The following is a 23,866-nucleotide window of genomic DNA, read 5'->3' on the forward strand; positions in this document are numbered from 1 at the left end:
ATTCCTGGGATGTCTGGACTGTCTTACGCAGAGAGGTTAGAGAGACTGGGCTTGTACACGCTGGAATTAAGGAGATTGAGAGGGGATCTGATTGAAACATATAAGATTATTAAGGGATTGGACAAGATAGAGGCAGGAAATATGTTCCAGATGCTGGGAGAGTCCAGTACCAGAGGTCATTTAGATCAGAGTTAAGGAAAAACTTCTTCTCCCAGAGAGTTGTGGGGGTCTGGAATGCACTGCCTCGGAAGGTAGTGGAGGCCAATTCTCTGGATGCTTTCAAGAAGGAGCTAGATAGGTATCTTATGGATAGGGGAATCAAGGGATATGGGGACAAGGCAGGAACCGGGTATTGATAGGAATTGATCAGCCATGATCTCAAAATGGCGGTGCAGGCTCGAAGGGCCGAATGGTCTACTTCTGCACCTATTGTCTATTTCAAACCTGGGAGAAAGATGATGTCTGTCTAATCTATCTATGCCTCTCATAAATTTATAATTTTCTAGCTGATCTCCCCTCAGCCTCCATCACTCCAGAGAATGCAACCCAAGTTTGTCCAGCCTCTCGTAGCACATGCCATCTTATCCAGACAGCATCCTGGTAAACCTTTTCTGCAGCCTCTCCAAAGCCTCAACTTCCTACCTATAATGGGGTGACCAGAACTGTATGTAATGGTCCAGATGTGGGCTAATCAGAATTTTTTAAAGATGATAAGACACAGGAGCAGAATTAGGCCATTCAGCCCATCAAGTTTGCTCTGCCATTTCATCATGGCTGATTTATTACCCTCTCAACCCCATTTCCTGCCTTCTCCCTGTAATCTTTGATGCCCTGATTAATTAAGAGCCTAACAACTTCCACTTTAAATATACCCAATAGCTTGGCCTGAATTCCACAGATTCATCACCCTGCAGCACGGTCACAGGAGGCCTCTTGCATTAGCAAAGGCAAGTAAAAATAAGGTAGGGACAAGCGGAGTGGGCAGGCTTTGGCTCATCAGGCTTGGGCAAAGTAAGTATCTAGTAAATTTCTTCTTCATTCTTCGCCTGTTAGTGCATTGTTAGAGCAAGGAGGATGACTCCAGGGGCTACATTATGTTCTTTGTGTGAGTTGTGGGAATTCTGAGAGGCCTCCAGCCTCCCAGGTAACCACATCTGCACCAGCTCCTCAGAAAATGTGCTAAGGAATTGGAGCTGCAACTCGATGACCTTCAGCTCACACAGGAAACTGAAGAGATGATAGATAGGAGCTACAGGGAGCTAGTCACCCCTGAGATGCAAGAGGCAGGGAAATGGGTGACTGTCAGGAGAGGGAAAGGAAATAGGCAGCGAGTGCAGAGTCCCTCTGTTGCCGTTCCCCTCAATGAGAAGTATACTGCTTTGGATGCTGTTGGGGGTGGGGGGGGTACAACCTACCAGGGCTGAGCCACAGCAGCTGGGTCTCTGGCAATAAGGGAAGGAGGGGAGAAGAGGACCCAGGTTAATTAAACCCAAAGATGTAATGTTAAAAAGCTCCACCTGTGGAGGAATGAAAAAGAGGTTTACCGAATTTTAAAAAGGGAACTTGGGGGAAACATGCTTTGCAAGAATGGGGAGTGGCTAATGCAGCACGGGAAAGCGAGAGAAACACAGCAAACTATTAGAAACTAAAGATATAAACTGTTAAAAGTGGAATTAGTAGTAAGTATCTCTACCTTACTTGAAAACCTCGGGGTGAAAGCCCTGGGGGAGAGATGATAGCGATAAAAGATCTATTGAAGCTACGGCTTTAACAAGACAATATCGGCAGAGACGCGTGTCCACGATCTCTACCATGTAACCGGGAATTAGTTCTGTTAAATCACACCGAGGGATCTGATCAGGTTTTTTCTGTATATGTTTGTGAATCAACTTCGCAAGTATCATCAACTAGCTCATCCAATGAAACAAGATGGCGAGCCACCCAAGATCAAAGAACCAGCGCGGGAACGATATGTTTTATCATGTAGAGGATTTAATACGGTTGGATGTACAAGTTAATTTTCATTCGAAGGATCTGTCTTTGATTTTCTGAAAGAAATAATTATTTTTGCAAAGAATTTGATAAGTTACTGAACGAGAATTACATTGTTTAAAAGTTGTGATGTTGGAGAATTGTCATGAAAGGAGTTAAGATATATATAATTTGAATTTGAAGACAATCCGACTTGAACTGAATCTGCGATTAACCATAATACTTCAGAATAGGAATTCAATTAGTTTTCTAACTAACTAGGGATAACTAAAAAGGAAAGGTTAGTCTGTAAACCTTTAAATAGGAAATAACACTAGATAGATAGAAATAACTAGATAGTTAGAGAAATTAGTAATAAGGGTTATTCTAATTGTCATGACCTCAGCCCCCTCCTTTGTGAGAATCGCAAGAGAGAGAGCCTTACGGTTTGGAATGTGGGCTGGCCGCTCAGCAAGACAAAAGCCTTGGACATAGCCATTGTCTTGGGAGACACCTTTGTGGAATAAGGAATTGGACTACGTGCAAACCCTAAGGGAGGATTGAGCAAATAATTTTGAGGCAACTTCACAGTGGAGAGAAGGTTCATTGGGTTAACTCCTGGATGAAAGTGCTGACATATGAAGAGAAGTTGGGCAGGTTATGCCAATACTCAATTGGAGTTGAGAGGAATGAGAGGTGGTTCAATTGAAACAAAGGGGGATTGATAATGTGGATGCCAGGAAGGAGCAGAATTTTAGAACAAGCGATTTGCCATTTCAGTGGAGATGAGGAAGAATTTCTCAGAGGTTGTAACTCTTTGCATTTCTCCTCAGACGTCCGTGGAAGCAGCGTCATTGAGGTAGCAGTGTAAGGTAATATAATGGGTGACAGATAACCCATATTGTTCATAACAGAAACTGTTCTACATAATTAACAAACAGTGTCATTAAATTATGTTCACTTTAAGAGACAGTGTCTGACGTAATGACATCAGTGTAAGGCGACTTTTTGGTTTGTTTGTAATGGAAGTAAGGGACTGTGGCTTTTGTAAAGCATAAAATTACTCTGGTATGTTTTATTCACAAAATCCTACATTGATGACCCCAACATCTCAAATGATTTCAGAGTTATTCATTGACATTTCGACCAATGCAGTCGCTTTGAAGCCTCTGGAGTTTTGGGAGTAGCACACTACCAATTGGTTTACACAAGTGGAAGCATACTGCGAGAAATCACATGGACAATAACAAATTGTACTAAGTAGTTCCACTGCAGCCAGAGTGGTGAGTCTACTAGAAGACCCCCACCCCTTGCACGTGATAAGTATGTCACTCTGAAAACTCACCTATTCCAGACTTTTGGACTGTCTGAGTCTGAGTGTGTCAAATAGTTGCTCTCCTTTCCCAGCCTGGGTGACACTAAGCCTTCTGAACTAATGGACCACTTGCTATCTCTCCAGGACAGGCACTATCCTTGTTTTATTTTAAAGAACATGTTATGTAACAAATGCCTGATCAAGTTTGCACAGCTTTTGCTTATAGACCCGTGAGGGACTATGGGGAGCTTGCTAAAATGGCCAGGCAGAGGTGCATCATTCCTCCTCCTTGCCCTGTCAGCAGAGCCTCCAGCAGACTCATGCACATGGCTCCAAGACTGACAATGCCAGGTCTTTGCTTTTACCATGTGCGAATGCCAAGAAGTGCTGACCACCATGCAGCTTCGTCAGTGCCATGCATTGGGATATTGGGGATCTGTAAACACCGTGGGTTCAAGCCACTAGGGTCAAAGTTTGTTCATTATGGACACCCTTTCAAGGCAATGCTTTCCGTGTGACATGAGCGCTCAAGTGAGTGTGCTGCCAGCAAGGCAGAGACCAACGGACCCTCGCGGGCAGCAGCCAATGACAGCAGGATCCGGACACGAAGCATGACACTCTCCTTCTGTGGACAACACTGCACATGGGACTTCGTCTTGGCTAAGGTTGCTTGATTTCTGCTTGGTGCAGATTTCCTGTGCGCCAAACGACTGTCAGAAGATCTTACGATCTGCCAGCTTGTGGACACCAGTGACTTTCGGTCATTACCCTGTACCCCCAGTAAGTTCCTCATGACGATTCTGCCTAGCACATGCACCACTACATGTGAATTCACTCACCTGCTGGGTGAGTTCTCAAACCTCACCAAGCCCACATGTATCTCTACAGTCACAAAGCATGGGGTCGAGCACCACATTCCCACAACTGGCTCACCAGTTCATGTAGGCTGGACTCAGAAAAGCTGGCTAAGCTTGCTCATACATAAATACTCAGCATTGTACATAGGTCGTACAGCCCTCGGGTTTCACCCCTCCACACGTTTGCTCAGCCTGATGGTGGTTGCCACTCGTGCAGCAATTACCACCACCTTAACGAGGCTACCACCCCCAGTCGTTACCTGGTCCCACATATTCAAGACTTTTCGGCACGTTTACACAGATAAATTTCTTTGTTAGGTGGCTGCCATCGGGTGCCTGTGCGCTGAGGACATACCCAAAACTGCTGTTGTAATCCCGTTGGGCAAATTTGAATTTCTGCATATGCACTTAGGCTGAAAAATGCACCACAGACTTCCCAGCGAATAATGGACTCTATGTTAAAAGACTTGTATATTCTTTTTGTTTACCCGGACAATGTACTTGTCACTATCACATCTAATACCAAACACTTACCTCTTCTCTGCATGCTTTTCAAGTGCTTAAGCCAGCATGGTGGATTACTAACCCTGCTAAATGCCAGTTTTGGTTTTCTTCTCGACCACCGCATTGCCACAGAATATGCGATATTGTTGCCGTCAAAAGTCGACATTAGTATGGACTTCCCACTGCCCAACACTACCAAAGAACTGCAAGATCTTTTAGGTGTGATAAATTTCTATCACTATTTCATTCTGTGAACTGCTGAACTTATGCTCCTCCCATTCAGTGATCTCAAAAGCAATGCCCCCAATCACATGCTTGAGTGGTCAGCGGACATGATCAGGGCATTTGATGGCACCAAACGAGCTTTTTCTAACACAACCTGCACCTGCTCCCCAGTGAACCTTTAGCCACTAGTACTGATGTCTCAGACTACGCTGTGCATGAACAGTTGAGTGGAGGTGCATGGAGGGTGGAGGTCTTCTTCAGCAGGCAGTTCTGTCCCTCCTTGAGGAAATACAGCACGTTTGACTATCAGCTTCTTGGTCTCTATCTGGCCATCTGCCATTTTCATTTTCTGCTGAATGGTCAGTATTTCACAGCGTTCATTGCCCACAAACCCTTGTGTACGTGACGGACAAAGCATCCGGTCCTTTGGTCTACTTGGCAGCAATACCACCTGCCTACATTTGGAATTTACAATTAACATACAGCACATAGAAGGGAAAAGTAACGCTGTGTCTGACTGCCTCTCATGGCCTGCCATCGATGCCATACATACTGGGGTTGACTATGCCAGCTGAGCAAGCTACCGACCCAGAGGCCCGGGTTTACAGGATAGCATTCTCGTGCCTGCGGTTGGCTGATGTCAAGTTCAGGGACGCAGGGTTTTCTCTCCTGTATGACGCCTCAACAGGTTTCCCTCACCCCACAGTGCCTGCACACTGGAGGCGCACTGTTTTTAACTCCATTCACGGCCTCTCGCATCCAGGCGGGAAGGCTTCACAGAAACAGGTTTCTTTAAAGCTTGTGTGGCACAGCCTCAGGAAGGACTTATGTGACTGAAGTACAGCCTGTGTTGTGCAAAAATTAACCACCACGTGCCGGCACTATTGAGGTCCCTGAGTGATGGTTTGACTATGTCAACGTGCACCTGGTTGGTCCTCTCACCCACTCCTGCAGTTTCACGCATCTCCTTACCACGGACCATATCACCAGCTGGCCAGAGGCTGTCCCTCCAGCATCAACGATGGCTGTGGACGTGGCTTGGACATTCATCGATACTTGGGTCACTCAGCTAGGCACTCCATCTTCTGGCCCTGATCCCCAATTCCTGTCAGACCTCTGGCCCGCAATGGCTCAGAACCTCGGAGTTGAATTGCATCAGCCGCAGGTTCACCATTCCTTACAGGCTGCCCTGACAGACAAGTGTTGGCATGTTTGTCTCCCGTTGGCCCTGCTGAGGCTCAGAACAGCTCCAAAAGGGGGACCTGCGATCCTCTGCAGCTGAGTTGATGTAAAGGTGCTGGTGATTTTATTCCTGATGGCACGACAACCTAGTCAGCATTCCACCCTCCTCAGTAAACCCAATTCTTTTACACCTATTCCTACCTTCTATCATGACATACAACTTAGGTTCCAGTTGACCTGTGTTTTACCTTGTTCGTTTTTGTCTGTACTTTAACACCTACTTAAGCCCCTTTACAATGGCCCATTCCATGTTTTGGAAGAGGGTGAAAAGACTTTTATTGTAGATAGGAAGGGTAGACCTGAAGGTATTTCTGTAGATCACCTTAAACCTGCCCACCAAGACCTGAATGGTTCCACTACCATAGCCCCTACATCGTGACATGACTATGTGTGTGTCAGAACACTCCTGGATGAACCAGAGATACCTACCGTTATGCTAACCAAGGCACAGGACCTGAGCTGGTCTCCAGACAGACACACAATTCCAGTTTTGGTGAATTCTGCGGGGTGTCAGGTAATGTAATGGGTGACAGATGACACATATCATTTACAATAGAAACTTCTACAAAATTCACAAACATTGAGTTGTGTTTACTTTCAGAGACCCTGTCTGACGTAATGACGTCAATGTAAATTGACTGCTTTTATTTAGGCTGTGGCTTTTGTTAACCACATTAAACAACTATCGCATGTTTTATTCACAAAATCCTACAGCAGAATATTGGTGCTGAGGCCAAGATTGGAACAGCAACGATCTTATGATCTACTCTTTAAGAAAGGAGGAAGGCAGCAGGAAGGAAATTATAGACCATTTAGCCTGACCTCAGTGGTTGGGAAGATGTTAAAGTCAATTGTTAACGATGAGTTGATGGAGTACTTGGTGACACGGGACAAGATAGGACAAAGTCAGCATGGTTTCCTTAATGGAAAATCCTGCCTGATGAACCTGTTGGAATGCTTTGAGATTACAAGTAAGATAAGGGGGTTGCAGTGGACGTTTGTACAGTATACTTGGACTTTCAGAAGGCCATTGACAAGGTGCCACAAATGAGGCTGCTTACCAAGTTAAGAGCCCATGGTATTACAGGAAAGTTACTAATATAGTTAGAGCACTAATATAATAGGAGGCAGCGAGTGGGAATAAAAGGATGCTTGTCTGCTTGGCTCCTAGTAACTAGTGGTATTCCACAGGGACAGTGTTGGGACCACTTCTTTTTATGCTGTATATAAATGATTTAGATGATGAAGCAGATGGCTTTGTTGCCAAGTTTACAGACGATATGAAGATGATACAGAATAGGAGAACGGGCAAGCAAGTGGCAAATGAAATACAATGTTGGAAAATGCATGATCATGCACTTTGGTAGTAGAAATAAATGTGCAGACTATTTTCTAAATAGGGAGAAAATCCAAAACTCTGAGATGCAGAGGGACTTGGGAGGCTTTGTGCAGAACACCCTGAAGGTTAACTTGCAGGTTGGGTCGGTAGTGAGGAAGGCAAATGCCATGTTAGCATTCATTTCATGACGTCTAGAATACAAGAGCAGGGATGTGATGCTGAGGTTTTATAAGGCACTGGTGAGGTCTCACCTTCAGTGCTGTGTACAGTTTTGGGCTCACAACTTAAAAAAGATGAGTTGGCATTGGAGAGCGTCCAAAAGAGGGTCAGAAGGATGATTCCAGGAATGAAAGGGTTATTATATGAGGAACGTTTGATGGCTCTAGGTCTGTACTCACTGGAATTCAGAAGGATGAGGGGGATCTCATTGAAACCTTTCAAATGTTGAAAGGCCTAGACAGAGTAGATATGGAAAGGATGTTTCCCATGGGGGGTGGAGTCTAGGACAAGAGGGCACAGCCTCAGGATAGAGGGGTATCCATTCAAAACAGAGATGCCGAAGAAATTTCTTTAGGCAGAGGGTGGAGAATTTGTGGAATTTGTCACCACAGGTAGCTGTGGAGGCCAGGTCGTTGGGTGTATTTAAGGCACAGATTGATAAGATTCTTGATTGGACATGGCATCAAAGGTCATGGGCAGAAGGCCGGGAAATGAAAGGTAATAGGGAGAAACCTGGGAACTATAGACCGGTGAGTCTTACGTCGGTGGTCTGCAAACTACTGGAAAGGATTCTTAAGGATAGGATCTACGAGCATTTGGAAAAGTACAGTCTACTCATGGATAGTCAACATGGCTTTGTGAAGGGAAGATAGTGCCTCACGAGCCTGATTGAGTTTTTTGAAGAGGTAACAAAAGAAATTGATGAGGGTAGGGCAGTGGATGTGGTCTACATGGACTTTACCAAGGCATTTGACAAGGTTCCTCACGAGAGACTCATCCAGAAAGTCATGAGGTATGGGATAAGTGGAACCTTGGCTATTTGGATACAAAATTGTCTTAAAGGAAGAAAGCAGAGGGTAGTTATGGAAGGAAAGTATTCTGCCTGGAGGTCGGTGACTAGTGGAGTGCCGCAGGGATCTGTCCTGGGACCCCTGCTATTTGTGATTTTTATAAATCACCTGGATGTAGAGGCAGAAGGATGGGTGAGTAAGTTTGCAGATGACACGAAGATTGGAGGAGTTGTGGATGGAGCTGCAGGTTGTCAAAGGTTACAAGAGGATATAGACAGGCTGCAGAGTTGGGGAGAAAAATGGCAGATGGAGTTCAATCTGGATAAATAGCCAATAGACAATAGGTGCAGAAGTAGACCATTCAGCCCTTCGAGCCTGCACCACCATTTTGAGATCATGGCTGATCATCTACTATCAATACCCGGTTCCTGCCTTGTCCCCATATCCCTTGATTCCCCTATCCATAAGATACCTATCTAGCTCCTTCTTGAAAGCATCCAGAGAATTGGCCTCCACTGCCTTCCGAGGCAGTGCATTCCAGACCCCCACAACTCTCTGGGAGAAGAAGTTTTTCCTTAACTCTGTCCTAAATGACCTACCCCTTATTCTCAAACCATGCCCTCTGGTACTGGACTCTCCCAGCATCTGGAACATATTTCTTGCATGTGAGGTGATGCATTTTGGAAGGACAAACCAGAAGACTCAGTACAGGATTAATGGTCAGTCACAAAGGGACCTTGGGGTTCAAATCCATACATCCCTCAAGGTCGCTGCGCAGGTTGATAGGGTAGTTAAGAAGGCCTATGGGATGCTAGGCATCATTAACAGGGGGATTGAGTTCAAGAGTAGAGAGGTCATGTTGCAACTCTACAAATCTCCGGTGAGACCACACTTAGAGTATTGTGCTCAATTCTGGTCACCTCATTATAGGAAGGATGTGGAAGCTATGAAGAGGGTGCAGAGGAGATTTACTAGGATGTTGCCTGGTTTGGAGAACAAGTCAATAGACAGTAGGTGCAGGAGTAGGCCATTCGGCCCTTCTAGCCAGCACCGCCATTCACTGTGATCATGGCTGATCATACACAATCAGTACCCCGTTCCTGCCCTCTCCCCATATCCCTTGACCCCACTATCTATAAGAGCTCTATCTAACTCTCTCTTGAATGCATCCAGAGACTTGGCCTCCACTGCCTTCTGGGGCAGAGCATTCCACATATCCACCACTCTCTGGGTGAAAAAGTTTTTCCGCATCTCTGTTCTAAATGGCCTACCCCTTATTCTTAAACTGTGGCCTCTAGTTCTGGACTCACCCATCAGCGGGAACATGCTTTCTGCCTCCAGTGTGTCCAATCCCTTAATAATCTTATATGTTTCAATCAGATCCCCTCTCATCCTTCTAAATTCCAGTGTATACAAGCCCAGTTGCTCCAATCTTTCAACATATGACAGTCCCACCATTCCGGGAATTAACCTTGTGAACCTATGCTGCACTCCCTCAATAGCAAGAATGTCCTTCCTCAAATTTGGAGACCAAAACTGCACACAATACTCCAGGTGGGGTCTCACCAGGGCCCTGTACAGCTGCAGAAGGACCTCTTTACTCCTATACTCAATTCCTCTTGTTATAAAAGCCGGCATGCCATTAGCTTTCTTCACTGCCTGCTGTACCTGCATGCTTGCTTTCATTGACTGATGTACAAGAACACCTAGATCTCGTTGTACTTCCCCTTTTCCTAACTTGGCTCCATTTATATAGTAATCTAACTTCCTGTTCCTGCCACCAAAGTGGATAACCTCACATTTATCCACATTAAACTGCATCTGCCATACATTTGCCCACTCACCCAACCTGTCCAAGTCACCCTGCATTCTCATAACATCCTCCTGACATTTCACACTGCCACCCAGCTTTGTGTCATCGGCAAATTTGCTAATGTTACTTTTAATCCCTTCATCTAAATCATTAATGTATATTGTAAACAGCTGCGGTCTCAGCACCGAACCTTGTGGTACCCCACTGGTCACAGCCTGCCATTCCGAAAGGGACCCGTTAATCGCTACTCTTTGTTTCCTGTCAGCCAACCAATTTTCAATCCATGTCAGTACTCTGCCCCCAATACCATGTGCCCTAATTTTGCCCACTAATCTCCTATGTGGGACTTTATCAAAAGCTTTCTGGAAGTCCAGGTACACTACATCCACTGGCTCTCCCTTGTCCATTTTCATAGTTACATCCTCAAAAAACTCCAGAAGATTAGCCAAGCATGATTTTCCCTTCATAAATCCATGCTGACTTGGACTGATCATTCTACTGCTATCCAAATGTGTCATAATTTCCTCTTTTATAATTGACTCCAGCATCTTTCCCACCACTGACGTCAGGCTAACCGGTCTATAATTCTCTGTTTTCTCTCTCCCTCCTTTCTTGAAAAGTGGGACAACATTAGCCACCGTCCAATCAGCAGGAACTGTTCCTGAATCTAAAGAACATTGGAAAATGATTACCAATGCGCCACAATTTCTAGAGCCACCTCTTTAAGTACCCTGGGATGCAGACCATCGGGTCCTGGGGACTTATCAGCCTTCAGTCTCAACAGTCTATCCAACACCGTTTCTTGCCTAATATAAATTTCCTTCAGTTCATCCTTTACCCTAGTTCCTTTGGCCACTATTACATCTGGGAGATTGTTTGTGTCTTCCCTAGTGAAGATAGATCCAAAGTACCTGTTCAACTCATCTGCCATTTCCTTGTTCCCCATAATAAATTCACCCGTTTCTGTCTTCAATGGCCCAATTTTGGTCTTAACTATTTTTTTGCTATTCACATACCTAAAGAAGCTTTTACTATCCTCCTTTATATTCTTGGCTAGTTTACCTTTGTACCTCATTTTTTCTTGGTGTATTGCCTTTTTTGTTATCTTCTGTTGCTCCTTAAAAGCTTCCCAGTCCTTCGGTTTCCCGCTCATCTTTGCTATGTTATACTTCTTCTCTTTTATTTTTATACTGCCCTTTACTTCCCTCGTCAGCCACGGCCACCCCTTACTCCCCTTAGGATCTGTCTTCCTCTTTGGAATGAACCAATCCTGCACCTTCTGCATTATTCCCAGAAATACCTGCCATTTTTGTTCCACTGTCTTCCCTGCTAGGGTATTGTTCCATTGAACTTTGGCCAGCTCCTCCCTCATAGCTCCATAGTTCCCTTTGTTCAACTGTAATACTGACACATCCGATTTTCCCTTCTCCTTCTCAAATTGTAGGTTAAAACATATCATATTATGGTCACTACCTCCTAATGGTTCCTTTACCTCCAGGTCCCTGATCAAATCCGGTTCATTGCACAACACTAAATCTAGAATTGCCTTCTCCCTGGTAGGCTCCAGTACAAGCTGTTCTAAGAATCCATTTCGGAGGTACTCTACAAACTCCCTTTCTTGGGGTCCAGTACCATTCTGATTCTCCCAGTCTACCTACATGTTGAAATCCCCCATGACAACTGTATCATTACCTTTGCAACATGCCAATTTTAACCCTTCATTCAACTTACACCCTACATCCAGACTGCTGTTTGGGGGCCTGTAGATAACTCCCATTACGGTCTTTCTACCCTTAGAATTTCTCAGTTCTATCCATACTGACTCTACATCCCCAGATTCTATGTCCCCCCTTGCAAGGGACTGATTATCATTCCTCACCAACAGAGCCACCCCACCCCCTCTGCCAGTCAGTCTGTCCTTTCGATAAGATGTATATCCTTGAATATTCATTTCCCAGGCCCTGTCCGCTTGAAGCCATGTCTCTGTTATTCCCACAACATTGTACTTGCCAATTTCCAACTGAGCCTCAAGCTCATCTACTTTATTCCTTATACTTCGGGCATTCATATATAATACTTTTAATTCGGTACTCCCCTCTCCTTTCATATCAATTCCTATTTCACTTGGCCATACTGTATGATCTCTTCTTGAGCTTTCTACTTCATTGATTCTGTTGTCCTTTTTAACTTTTCTTATTTTCACTTTCCCTTTAACTCCATCCTTATATTTCCAGTTCATCCCCTCCCCCCCACTACTTAGTTTAAACACATCCGTGTTGCAGTGGCAAACCTGTCTGCCAGAATACTGGTCCCCCGCCTATTAAGGTGCAACCCGTCCCTTTTGTAAAATTCATCCCTACCCCAAAACAGATCCCAGTGGTCCAAGAATGTAAATCCTTGCTTCTTGCACCAGTTCCTCAGCCACACATTCAGATCCATTATCTCTCTGTTCCTGCCCTCTCCAGCACGAGGAACTGGAAGCAAACCGGAGATAACCACCCTGGAAGTCCTGCTTTTCAGCCTTCTTCCGAGTTCTCTGAAGTCCCGCTGCAGAATGTCCTTCCTCTTCTTCCCGATGTCATTTGTGCCGACATGCACTACCACTTCCGGCTGTTCACCTTCACCCTTGAGGATTCCCTGCAATCGGTCCATGATGTCCTGGATCCTTAGCACCAGGGAGGCAACACACCATCCTTAAATCTCGCCTGTTGCCGCAGAAACCCCTTTCCGTACCTCTCACTATGGAGTCCCCTACTACCATGGCTCTTCCTGATGTCTGACTCCTTGGCTCTGCTTCTGCACCAATTTTCGGCTCACAGACCTGTCCGCCTCTCAGACTGACAGTATCTTCTGTCCTGACAGCTTCCAAGAAGGTGAACCTGTTTACGAGAGGTACATCCCCTGGGGTCTCCTGTACTTCAAGCATCCTTTCCTTCCTCATCGTCGCCCCCTTTCTCTCTTCCAGTATCCTCAGTGTAATGACCTCACTGTAGGTCCTGTCCAGAAAACCCTCGTTTTCGCGGATAAACCTGAGGTCATCCAGTTCTTTCTTCAGTGATGCTCCTTCAGAAGGTGAATCTGGACACATTTTCCACAGCTGTAGCAGCCAGGGGCACCATCAGTGTCCCTGACCTCCCACATCATGCACGTAGCACACTGAATCAGCTTAGCGGTCATGTCTTCACCCTCTGCAATTGTGCCTGGCGTAGTCTCCTCGCCGAAGACTCTCGAGCCAAAGTCATATGAAGCAAGGTTAGCAGAGCTGGGACTTTTCTCTTTGGAGCGTAGAAGAATGAGAGGGGACTTGATAGAGGTCTACAAGATTATGAGAGGCATAGATAGGGTGGATAGTCAGTACCTGTTTCCCAGGGCACCAACAGCAAACACCAGAGGGCATATGTACAAAATTAAGGGAGGGAAGTTTAGGGGAGACATCAGGGGTAAGTTTTTTTACACAGAGGGTTGTGAGTGCCTGGAATGACTTGGTGGAGGCTAAAACACTAGGGGTATTTAAGAGCCTCTTGGACAGGCATATGGATGAAAGAAAAATGGAGGGTTATGGGGTAGTGTGGGTTTAGTACTTTTTAAAAAAAGGATTATATGGGTCGGCACAACCTGGAGGGCTGAAGGGCCTGTACTGTGCTGTAATGTTCTATGGTTAAATGGGGTTGAGTAAGAGAAAAAAATTAGCCATGATTGAATGGCAGAGCAGACTTAATAAGCCAAGTGGCCTAATTCTGCTGCTATGTCTTGTAGTCTTATCGTTGGCAGTGCAGCCCGAGGACTCAAATAACATGCTTGTTCCCACTTCATAGTTTGTTTGCTCTGGGTTGGGACGGAGCGTCTCCTTCAACCCCTCTCCCCTTTCCGGGCGCCGGGACGCGGGGCTCCCCGCGCTCTTTCCTCCGACATTTTGTTACATTGATTTTCTTCCTTCCTGCTCCTGAACGAGGTTTGCCCACGCCTCCCGTCACGCTGGGGTGGGGAGGAGTTTGTGAGCCGAGCCGAGCCGAGCCGGGCCGGCCGCATTCTCAGCGGAGGCGCGGACCCGGAACAGGGGCTGGGTTTGCTGCAGCCCTGTGCGATTCGCAGCCGACAAGGGCAAGGCCTCGCCCTCGAGCGGGGAATCCACCTGGCACAGCCTGCGATGCTGGTGCATGCATTGCAAGACAGGGAGAGGGTGCCACCTGCTGTGTAGTGTTAACGACATGGTGGGTGGGCGAAGAGAAAGGCGGAGCAGGCATTGAGTTTGAATCGCTGGTGGCGGCGCCGCTCAACCAGGCTCGCTCCCCATTGAACGGCAGTACCACAATCCTCACACAATGCAACTGCAGAGTAGAGAGACTTCATCTGTACTCTCCCCCCCCTACATAATGTGTAAAAAAAACGCAATCACCTCCAAATCAAACACCCGGTTATTTTGTCGTTAATTAATAAACACGTTGCAGTAATTATCAAGACTGCCGACACTTACTGAGGTGTGAATTCTGCGGGGTGGAGCGGGGTTCGTTTAGGAGGAAGTGTCCCACCATGAAAGTGGTAGTGGGAGCAGCCGTGGAGCTACGAGAACACAAACAAAGTAGAGTGTTGTCTCCGATATTCTGGGAATAGTGGAAAGGATATTTGGGGGAAATCTAGTACTGGCGTTTAAAATCGCATCTGGTTCTAATTGAAATAGGAGCAGAGGGAAACTCTTCGGGGGCAACGAACTGGCAGCCAGGGTGAATGGCAAAGAGCAGCGGACTGGAAGGATTGCTCCAAGCGTTAAGTTGTCCGCTTCGGAATCAGATCCAATTCATTTCCTTCCAGTAAGAAACGAGAGAGAGATCTGACAGTACAGGAGCAGGGCTCGTTGGGAGCTCCACACATGAGCAATACAGGCTCATGTTATGTTGGGAAATGGACAGCGACATTTCGGGAGGGCTCCCTTCATTTAGACATTTTTGGAGAACTCGATGGACTGACATATATTCATAGAGTTACACAGCATGGAAAGCCCGTTGGAACAATTTGTCTACGCTGGCCAAGATGCTTATCTAAACTAGTCCCGTTAGCCTGTGTTTGACCCATCTCCACTTTCTTCAACCACATCTTTTGGCAGCTCGTTCACCACCCTCTGCGTGAAGTTGTCCTTTTCAAATCTTTCCCCTCTCACCGCCCTCTATTTTAGTTCTCTTCCAGAGGGAAAGGCGGCCTTCAAACTATCTATGCCCTTATGGTTTGATAAACTTCACTTGAGTCTCCTACGCATCAAGGAATGAAAACCCAGTCTGCTCGACTCAGACCCCGAGTCCTGGTAACATCCTCGTAAAATTCTCCTTTGCTGGAATATTTCACCACCCCACCAAATCCTGCATTGAAGCCCAAAGCGTCTTGGTTGACGCGAGTAGCCAGACGGACGTTACTGCTCTGTGGTTGGCTGGGCCATGTCATATGTGACTTAGGCCCCGCCCTCCAGCCGTTGCTCCTCCAATCCTGGTGTCCCCAATCTGCGGCGTGGGCGGGGCTGCGGGTTTCTTGTTGGGCTGCGGAGAAGCAGCGCTGCTTAGTGTGAGCAAGCGGTGAATCTGAAGATGCGGGAGATTGTGCACATACAGACCGGCCAGTGCGGAAACCAAATCGGTGCCAAGGTACGACCCTCGGGCGGGTTCGCCCAGTATTTCACTACGACATCCCTCAACTATTCCATTTTTAAAAATCTTGCGGTAACCTATTGTAGCTGAAAAATGCTTCAAAGACAATGAATTCATGCTGAGATTGCAAAAATCGTGCCTTTGTTAAAATCTTTCGCGTAATACGCCATTTAAAATGTTATTTGTAATAAGTATTGTCTCCGATTTGCCTCTGCAATGGTCTTTATTTCTGCATGGACACTATGGAAATAAGATATAAAGGATTTCACTGTGAATGTTACAATGGACCATTCATAGGCAGTGTATACAAGGTTGGTTAAAATTGCACTGACATCTTGGATGCTGAAGTAATATTTGACTCTATTCAATGCTCCATGATTTTTTTTTCTTGCCGGTAATATCGCATTTTCAAACGTGAGTGCTTGAGTGGAAGTCTTTGTTAGCTGGTAACGGTGGGGAGTTTGTCCTGCGGCTTCTCCGGGGTGGGGGAGGGAGGATGGGGATCTGTACAATTACAGTGCGCTTTTCTGTCTCGCCAGTTCTGGGAGGTGATCAGTGATGAACACGGCATCGATCCCACCGGCTCCTACCAGGGAGATGGCGACCTACAACTGGAGAGAATCAATGTCTACTATAATGAGGCTGCAGGTACCAGATTCTGCTCCTCTTCCCTCCCCCTCCCCCTCTCCCCAACCATTTTTTTTTCTGCCGGGAGATTGTCACAGTTTTGCTTCATTCTTCCTGACAAACCTTCAATTCCCGGCACCGTCCATTATTAATTTCGTAAAGGTCCTGTGGGAATTGGAAGCAGCCGCCCTTTTCTGGGTGTTGTCCCTTCCTCCAAGGAGCTTTGGGACACATCACTGGGTGCACGGTTTGAAGCTCCTGTGATGTAACGTCCCAAGGACTGCATTTGCAAAGCCTATCGATAGATTGTACTACAAAACAGCCCATTTTTCACAAAAGCCCTTAAAGGGAGAGCGTCAAAGGAGATCACTAATTGTTCTCGGAGGCCAAGAAGGAGGGAAATTATCAGATAACTACCCATATGTTAGCATGATTTGATGAGGTGACAAGGAAGCTCCAATCCGGTGAATCTGTTCCATCACAGCATTGTTTTGTGGAGTGGGTGTCTGTCCCCATATAGACTGAGATTTTCCTTTCTGTGCCCTCCTCAGTGTTGACCATCCATCAAATTAATAACCCAGAGTAAAGCAATTTAGGGACTAGGAAACAACTGAAATGAGACAAAATCAAAAACCCTAGCTGCCAATTTCTTTGTCCCTTGGTGATGTATGCTTCACCTCCTCATCTTTGCTAGTTTCCCTGTTTACCAGTGTCACCATCTATGACAAGGATTTTGGTTTGGTTAATGTGTATTGCAGTGCCTCATGATGTAGAATATTTAGCAATGTCAATCTGAACAAAACTAATATAACTTCACTGTATCATGCAGTGGAGGTCTATTTCTCATCTGTTTTTAGTTTTTTTTAATCCTTGCCACTCTTCTCCCTTGTCGAAACAATGGTGACATCAGATGCTGCCCAACCACCCAGTTACAGAGTTAACCTGGTGGTGAGTATTGGCAGGCTGTCTGACCTCCAGGATGAATATCCACTTCTGCCGAAAATTGTAGCATCCCTGCTACTGTCAACTTTCAGGCCTGTTTGATACTGTACTCCCTGGACGAACAAATTGAGCCCATGGGGGACGCTGTTGTGTAAGTATGATGTATCTGTCCGAACCATGTGATTAATACTGTCTTGATAACAGGTTCTCAACTGGTTTGACATTTGGGTCAATTAGAACATGGACTCAGACAGCACAGGACCAGGTCTTTCTGTCCACAGTGTCTGTGCTGAAATTGCAAATTGATTAATTCTCTCCTAATATCAAACACTACTACGTTCCTGCAAATTTATCTTAGGAGCAAGTGGGTCAGGCTGAAGTAGTATGGAAATTTCTCTACAAGGCACAGTGATGTAAAATCTCAAACTCAAGGAAGTCTGCATTTTGCATGTGATATAAAACCTGCTGCTTCCACATCCAGTAAACCTATAAAACTCACCTTGGGCTTTACTCACGGTATTTGAGAATATTAAAATCTTTCTCCAATCCTGTTGAAAGGAAGAGCCCCATTTAAATTTTGAAGGAATCTACATTGATATCCATAAAGATGGATACCTTAATTTGACTGTAATGGTGATTCATAAGTTGTTAGTAACGGGAATTAGCGCAGAATCTTCAGCAGTAATCTGATAAGGAGATGGCGGTGTATGTGACTGTGTAACATAATATTGCGAAATGACCAAGTAAGAATACCAATGGTGAGACGTGCTGGGATTTATTTGAGTTGTTCTGTAAAAACTAGTTTCAGTTCGGAAGGATGTGGTCTCCACACATCAACGGGCATGGGCAGAGAACAGGAGTCACAATCGTATCACCCGCTGGAAAAGGATAAAGATTTGCTCCTGCCATTTGTCTATGTTATTCTTTCTGGAATAATGGAAAATTACAGATGTGAATTTATATTCTGATGCCAGAGGAGATGGGCTGTCCATTAAACCCTGTCTTATGAGCCCGGTCTGTTATACAGCCCCTATCTATGAATTTGTTTCTCAACACCCTTATCTTCATCCTCATAATAGTTAATTACCTCCTTCGGCGTTGGCATATGCTGGAGGTGAGGACTTTAATTGCAGGTGTTTTTGTTTTTAATTGCTCCATCCCATACTGACAGCCAGGGCTTTGTAGTGGCTTTTCAGTGACTGTAATTTCTGAGCGGAGTATGTCAACTTGGACAGCTTCCAAGCCGCCGTTGTTTTCCTCGCAGAGGAAGCCTTTCTGCTACCCTACCCATCCCACTTGAGAAGATATTCCCCAGTTGCTGGGGTTTCAGAATGGACAAGTAGTGCCACACCAACATTCTGCTCTGCAAATCAAGACATAACCTTCTTCTGCTTTAATGAATCTCAGGAATTTATTTTTGTCCTATTACACACAAAATAATTTGTCTTCCATCTAAAATTCTGATCCAGCACAATGCTAGCTTTTGTTACACAAGATGCTGACTGTATAACTTGGACTCTATAATGCTCTCACTCTGTTCCTCCCACAGTTAGCAAGTACGTACCCCGAGCCATTCTGGTGGACTTGGAGCCTGGCACAATGGATTCTGTCAGATCTGGGCCTTTTGGGCAGATTTTCAGACCTGATAATTTTGTATTTGGTATGAATCCTTTTATGCTGGAAATAGAATTGTTATTTCATTATCATTGTCTTTGCTAGCGATTGTTATGGACGAGGGCTGATGCTGAACAGCCAAATTTGAGCTTCTGTCCTTGCTTGAAAGTAAAGGGTCTCTCCCCTCCAGGTTTCTCATTCTGGAATGGGATATCTTGTCTGCTTAGTCTGCTCATGAGCTGGAAGTGTCCAATGCCAATGGCTTAGGGGATATTCAGGGAAGTGAGTTAGACTCTCTTTAGTAAATTCAATTGATAGTGCTGCCCATGGCCATAGAAACATAGAAAACCTACAGCACAATACAGGCCCTTCAGCCCACAAAGTTGTGCCGAACGTGTCCCTACCTCAGAAATTACTAGGCTTACCTATAGCCCTCTCTAAGCTCCATGTACCTACCTAAAAGCCTCTTAAAAGACCCCATCGTATCCACCTCCACCACTGTTGCTGGCAGCCCATTCCACGCATTCACCAGTCTCTGAGTAAAAAAATTTAGTCCTGACATCTCTGTACCTACTCTCCAGCACCTTAAACCTGTATCTTCTTGTGGCAACCATTTCAACCCTGGGAAAAAGCCTCTGACTATCCACAGGATCAATGCCTCTCATCATCTTGTAAACCTCTATCAGGTCACCTCTCATCCTCCGTCGCTCCAAGGTGAAAAGGCCGAGTTCACTCAACCTATTCTCATAAGGCATGCTCCCCAATCCAGGCAACATCCTTGTAAATCTCCTCTGCATCCTTTCTATGGCTTCCACATCCTTCCTGTAGTGAGGTGACCAGAACTGAGCACAGTACTCCAAGTGGGGTCTGACCAGGGTCCTGTATAGCTGTAACATTACCTCTTGGCTCCTAAATTCAATTCCATGATTAATGAAGGCCATCTTAACCACAGAGTCAACCTGCGCAGCTGCTTTGAGCGTCCTATGGACTCGGACCCCAAGATCCCTCTGATCCTCCACACTGCCAAGAGTCTTACCATTAATACTATATTCTGCCATCATATTTGACCTACCAAAATGAACCACTTCACACTTATCTGGGTTGAACTCCATCTGCCACTTCTTAGCCCAGTTTTGCATCCTATCACTGTCCTGCTGTAATCTCTGACAGCCCTCCACAATATCCACAACACCTCCAACCTTTGTGTCATCAGCAAACTTACTAACCCATCCCTCCACTTCCTCATCCAGATCATTTATAAAAATCATAAAGAGTAAGGGTCCCAGAACAGATCCTGAGGCACTCCACTGGTAACTGACCTCCATGCAGAATATGACCTATCTACAACCACTCTTTTCCTTCTGTGGGTAAGCCAGTTCTGGATCCACAAAGCAATGTCCCCTTGGATCCCATGCCTCCTTACTTTCTCAATAAACCTTGCATGGGGTACCTTATCAAATGCCTTTCTGAAATCCATATACACTACATCTATGGAGGACTTTTTACATTGGGGGTGATTCACAGGCCTGTAAATATGATGGTGCAACAAAGCCTAATGAAGGCCAGCCTCATTATCTCAGGGCAGCAGGAAGTGGGATCAGGACATGGGCCTTTGCTGTGATGGTGTAAACAAAAATAAAGGTGTCTACCACTACCATGTATGAAAATGAAATAGAAGAAAGGGCTCCCAGATCACCCAGGTGCCAGTTATGGCTGGGCCCCCAGCTCACCCAGATGCCAGCCTGCTGTATCAGAGTGTTATGGCTGGGCCCCCAGCTCACCCAGATGCCAGCCTGCTGTATCAGAGTGTTATGGCTGGGCCCCCAGCTCACCCAGATGCCAGCCTGCTGTATCAGAGTGTTATGGCTGGGCCCCCAGCTCACCCAGATGCCAGAGTGTTATGGCTGGACCCCCAGCTCACCCAGGTGCCAGTTATGGCTGGGCCCCCAGCTCACCCTGAAGCCAGCCTCCTGTATCAGAGTGTTATGGCTGGACCCCCAGCTCACCCAGGTGCCAGTTATGGCTCGGCTCCCAGCTCACCCTGAAGCCAGCCTCCTGTATCAGAGTGTTATGGCTGGACCCCCAGCTCACCCAGATGCCAGTTATGGCTGGGCCCCCAGCTCACCCTGAAGCCAGCCTCCTGTATCAGAGTGTTATGGCTGGGCCCCCAGCTCACCCAGGTGCCAGTTATGGCTGGGCCCCCAGCTCACCCTGAAGCCAGCCTCATGTATCAGAGTGTTGAAGCTGGAAGGGAGAGTGCGAGGTTCTTCTTGGTGTCTCTGGACCTCCTTGGAGGGCAGACTGGCTGATCCATTTCCATGGTAACACCAGCCCAGTGCATATCCACAATATGGCCTTGCCCTCTACTCTAGGCTGACACCTTCCCTGTAACCCCTCTATTCAGGAGGGTCCAAATGAAGAAAGAAAGCTATTCACTCAGTTTAAAACCCCCAATAATCTTTCCAAGGTGCTTTTTTTTTTTGCCTCTATGCCCATAATTTGGGAGTGTTCTGCTTGGCAGCCAGTGATTCCTGACAACTAGAGGTGTGCTTCTCACCTCCCGAAGAGCTGACAAGTGATCAAGTCAGTGTATGGCTGGGGATGGGGTGGGGGGTGCTTCCCAGACTGAGGGAGACCTGCTGTCCCCCAGCTTGCCAATATCTGAAGCAGCTGGTGCACCCAGGTGTGTCCTGGGCTCTCCCAGACGCACAGTGGAGCGCGAGGCTTCAGGAAGGACAGCCACTGTCGGCTTTGACTCCACAATGCCAGTGTCCAGTGACCCAGTGTGCCTGCAAGGGAAAGCACGGGTAATAGACTGTGCAGGTTTGGAAATATTCCTATGCAACAAGATGGCTTGAATAGGATTCCAATTCCTTGATATATCTACCTTGGCGTTTAGTACAGTTCTTCTGTAATAGAATGCTTATTCAAAGTGCTGGCATGGGCATGATGTCCAGATTGGTCTGGGAAGCAGCAAAAGTATTTAAAAATTAATTCTGTCGTTGAACAAAATCCTGTAGGCCAGAGTGGTGCAGGCAACAACTGGGCCAAAGGGCATTACACAGAAGGAGCTGAGCTGGTGGACTCGGTGCTGGACGTGGTCAGGAAAGAAGCGGAGAGCTGCGACTGTCTCCAGGGCTTCCAGCTCACCCATTCGCTGGGCGGGGGTACCGGTTCTGGCATGGGCACATTGCTAATCAGCAAGATCCGGGAGGAGTACCCCGACCGCATCATGAACACCTTTAGCGTCATGCCTTCCCCGAAGGTATCGGACACAGTGGTGGAGCCCTATAATGCCACTCTCTCTGTCCACCAGCTCGTGGAAAACACAGATGAAACCTACTCCATCGACAATGAGGCCTTGTACGACATCTGTTTCCGCACACTGAAGCTCACCACTCCCACCTACGGGGACCTCAACCACTTGGTGTCGGCCACCATGAGTGGGGTGACCACCTGTCTGCGCTTCCCAGGGCAGCTGAACACCGACCTGCGCAAGCTGGCCGTCAACATGGTGCCCTTCCCCCGCCTCCACTTCTTCATGCCGGGCTTTGCACCTCTCACCAGCCGCGGAAGCCAGCAGTACCGAGCTCTCAGCGTGCCCGAGTTGACCCAACAAATGTTCGACGCCAAGAACATGATGGCGGCCTGCGACCCTCGCCACGGCCGCTACCTGACCGTGGCGGCCATCTTCCGGGGCAGGATGTCCATGAAGGAGGTCGATGAGCAGATGCTCAACATCCAGAATAAGAACAGCAGCTACTTCGTGGAGTGGATCCCCAACAATGTGAAAACAGCTGTGTGCGACATCCCGCCACGCGGCTTGAAGATGTCCGCCACCTTCATTGGCAACAGCACAGCCATCCAGGAGCTCTTTAAGCGCATCTCCGAGCAGTTCACCGCCATGTTCCGTCGTAAAGCTTTCCTGCACTGGTACACGGGCGAGGGCATGGATGAGATGGAGTTCACTGAGGCTGAGAGCAACATGAACGACCTGGTGTCGGAGTACCAGCAGTACCAGGACGCCACGGCTGATGAGCAAGGCGAGTTCGAGGAGGAAGAAGGGGACGAGGATGCTTGAAGGTTTGGTGCCCTCCCTCCCCTTACTGTGGAAGTGTTGTTTTGTTCACCTTTCAATCTCTTGACACAGTGTGGATTTAGTTGTAAATCTTGTGGATGTCTAACATTAGAAATCTGGTAGGAGAGATTGTGTGGAAACCGTGTTGACAATTGTGACACATTCTAGGGCAGAAAATGTTTTCCATTGGGATAATCACTGATACGATTTTAAAATCTGTCAAATAAAGTTGTTCCTTTTCTAAATGAATGGAATTCCAAAGTGAGACCTGTTTTACAATATTTGTCATTTTTATTATGCGGTGCAAGGTTGTAATACAAGTTCTTGGACGTGTTCACCATCCCTGGTAAGTGGTTTCACATACTGTGCACAGAATCATTAACATCCACCTCCAGCTTTCCTCTTTACCTGTCCCTCCTCATCCTATTGAAAACGATCAGCACTTCCAGCAAGAAGAACATTCTCTTTTACCACACGATATTTTCCTCAAACATCTATCCAGCTTCCATTCAGACTGGCCACCCAGTTCTCTGCTGAGTGCTACCGTGTGGTTGATCATAGGTTCAAAATACACATTGCAGATCCAGCCCCTCCATAAACATGACAAGTTCAAAGTGGAGTTTATTGTCAGATGGACAACTACATGTATGAATAGGTGCAATGAAAGCTTATTACGTAGCATCACAGAATGATGTA

The 23,866-nt window shown here is 46.5% G+C and overlaps 1 protein-coding gene across 2 annotated transcripts; it reads left to right on the forward strand.

The window, feature by feature from the left end:
- The first annotated feature begins 15,774 nt into the window (after positions 1-15,774).
- On the forward strand, positions 15,775-23,435 carry LOC140742220 (tubulin beta-2A chain). 2 transcript variants are annotated; one of them, XM_073073048.1, is made up of 4 exons: positions 15,775-15,906; positions 16,449-16,557; positions 19,028-19,138; positions 22,113-23,435. In XM_073073048.1, exons 1-4 carry the CDS (start codon positions 15,850-15,852, stop codon positions 23,171-23,173), a joined length of 1,338 nt encoding a protein of 445 aa, XP_072929149.1. In that variant the 5' UTR covers positions 15,775-15,849; the 3' UTR covers positions 23,174-23,435. The 2 variants fall into 2 exon arrangements, with proteins under 2 accessions (XP_072929149.1, XP_072929150.1); XM_073073049.1 differs by lacking the exons at positions 15,775-15,906; positions 16,449-16,557 and adding an exon at positions 17,492-17,629.
- Positions 23,436-23,866: the final 431 nt, after the last annotated feature.

Source organism: Hemitrygon akajei, chromosome 20 (assembly GCF_048418815.1).
Source record: "Hemitrygon akajei chromosome 20, sHemAka1.3, whole genome shotgun sequence".
In the NCBI taxonomy this organism is placed as follows: Eukaryota; Metazoa; Chordata; class Chondrichthyes; order Myliobatiformes; family Dasyatidae; genus Hemitrygon; species Hemitrygon akajei.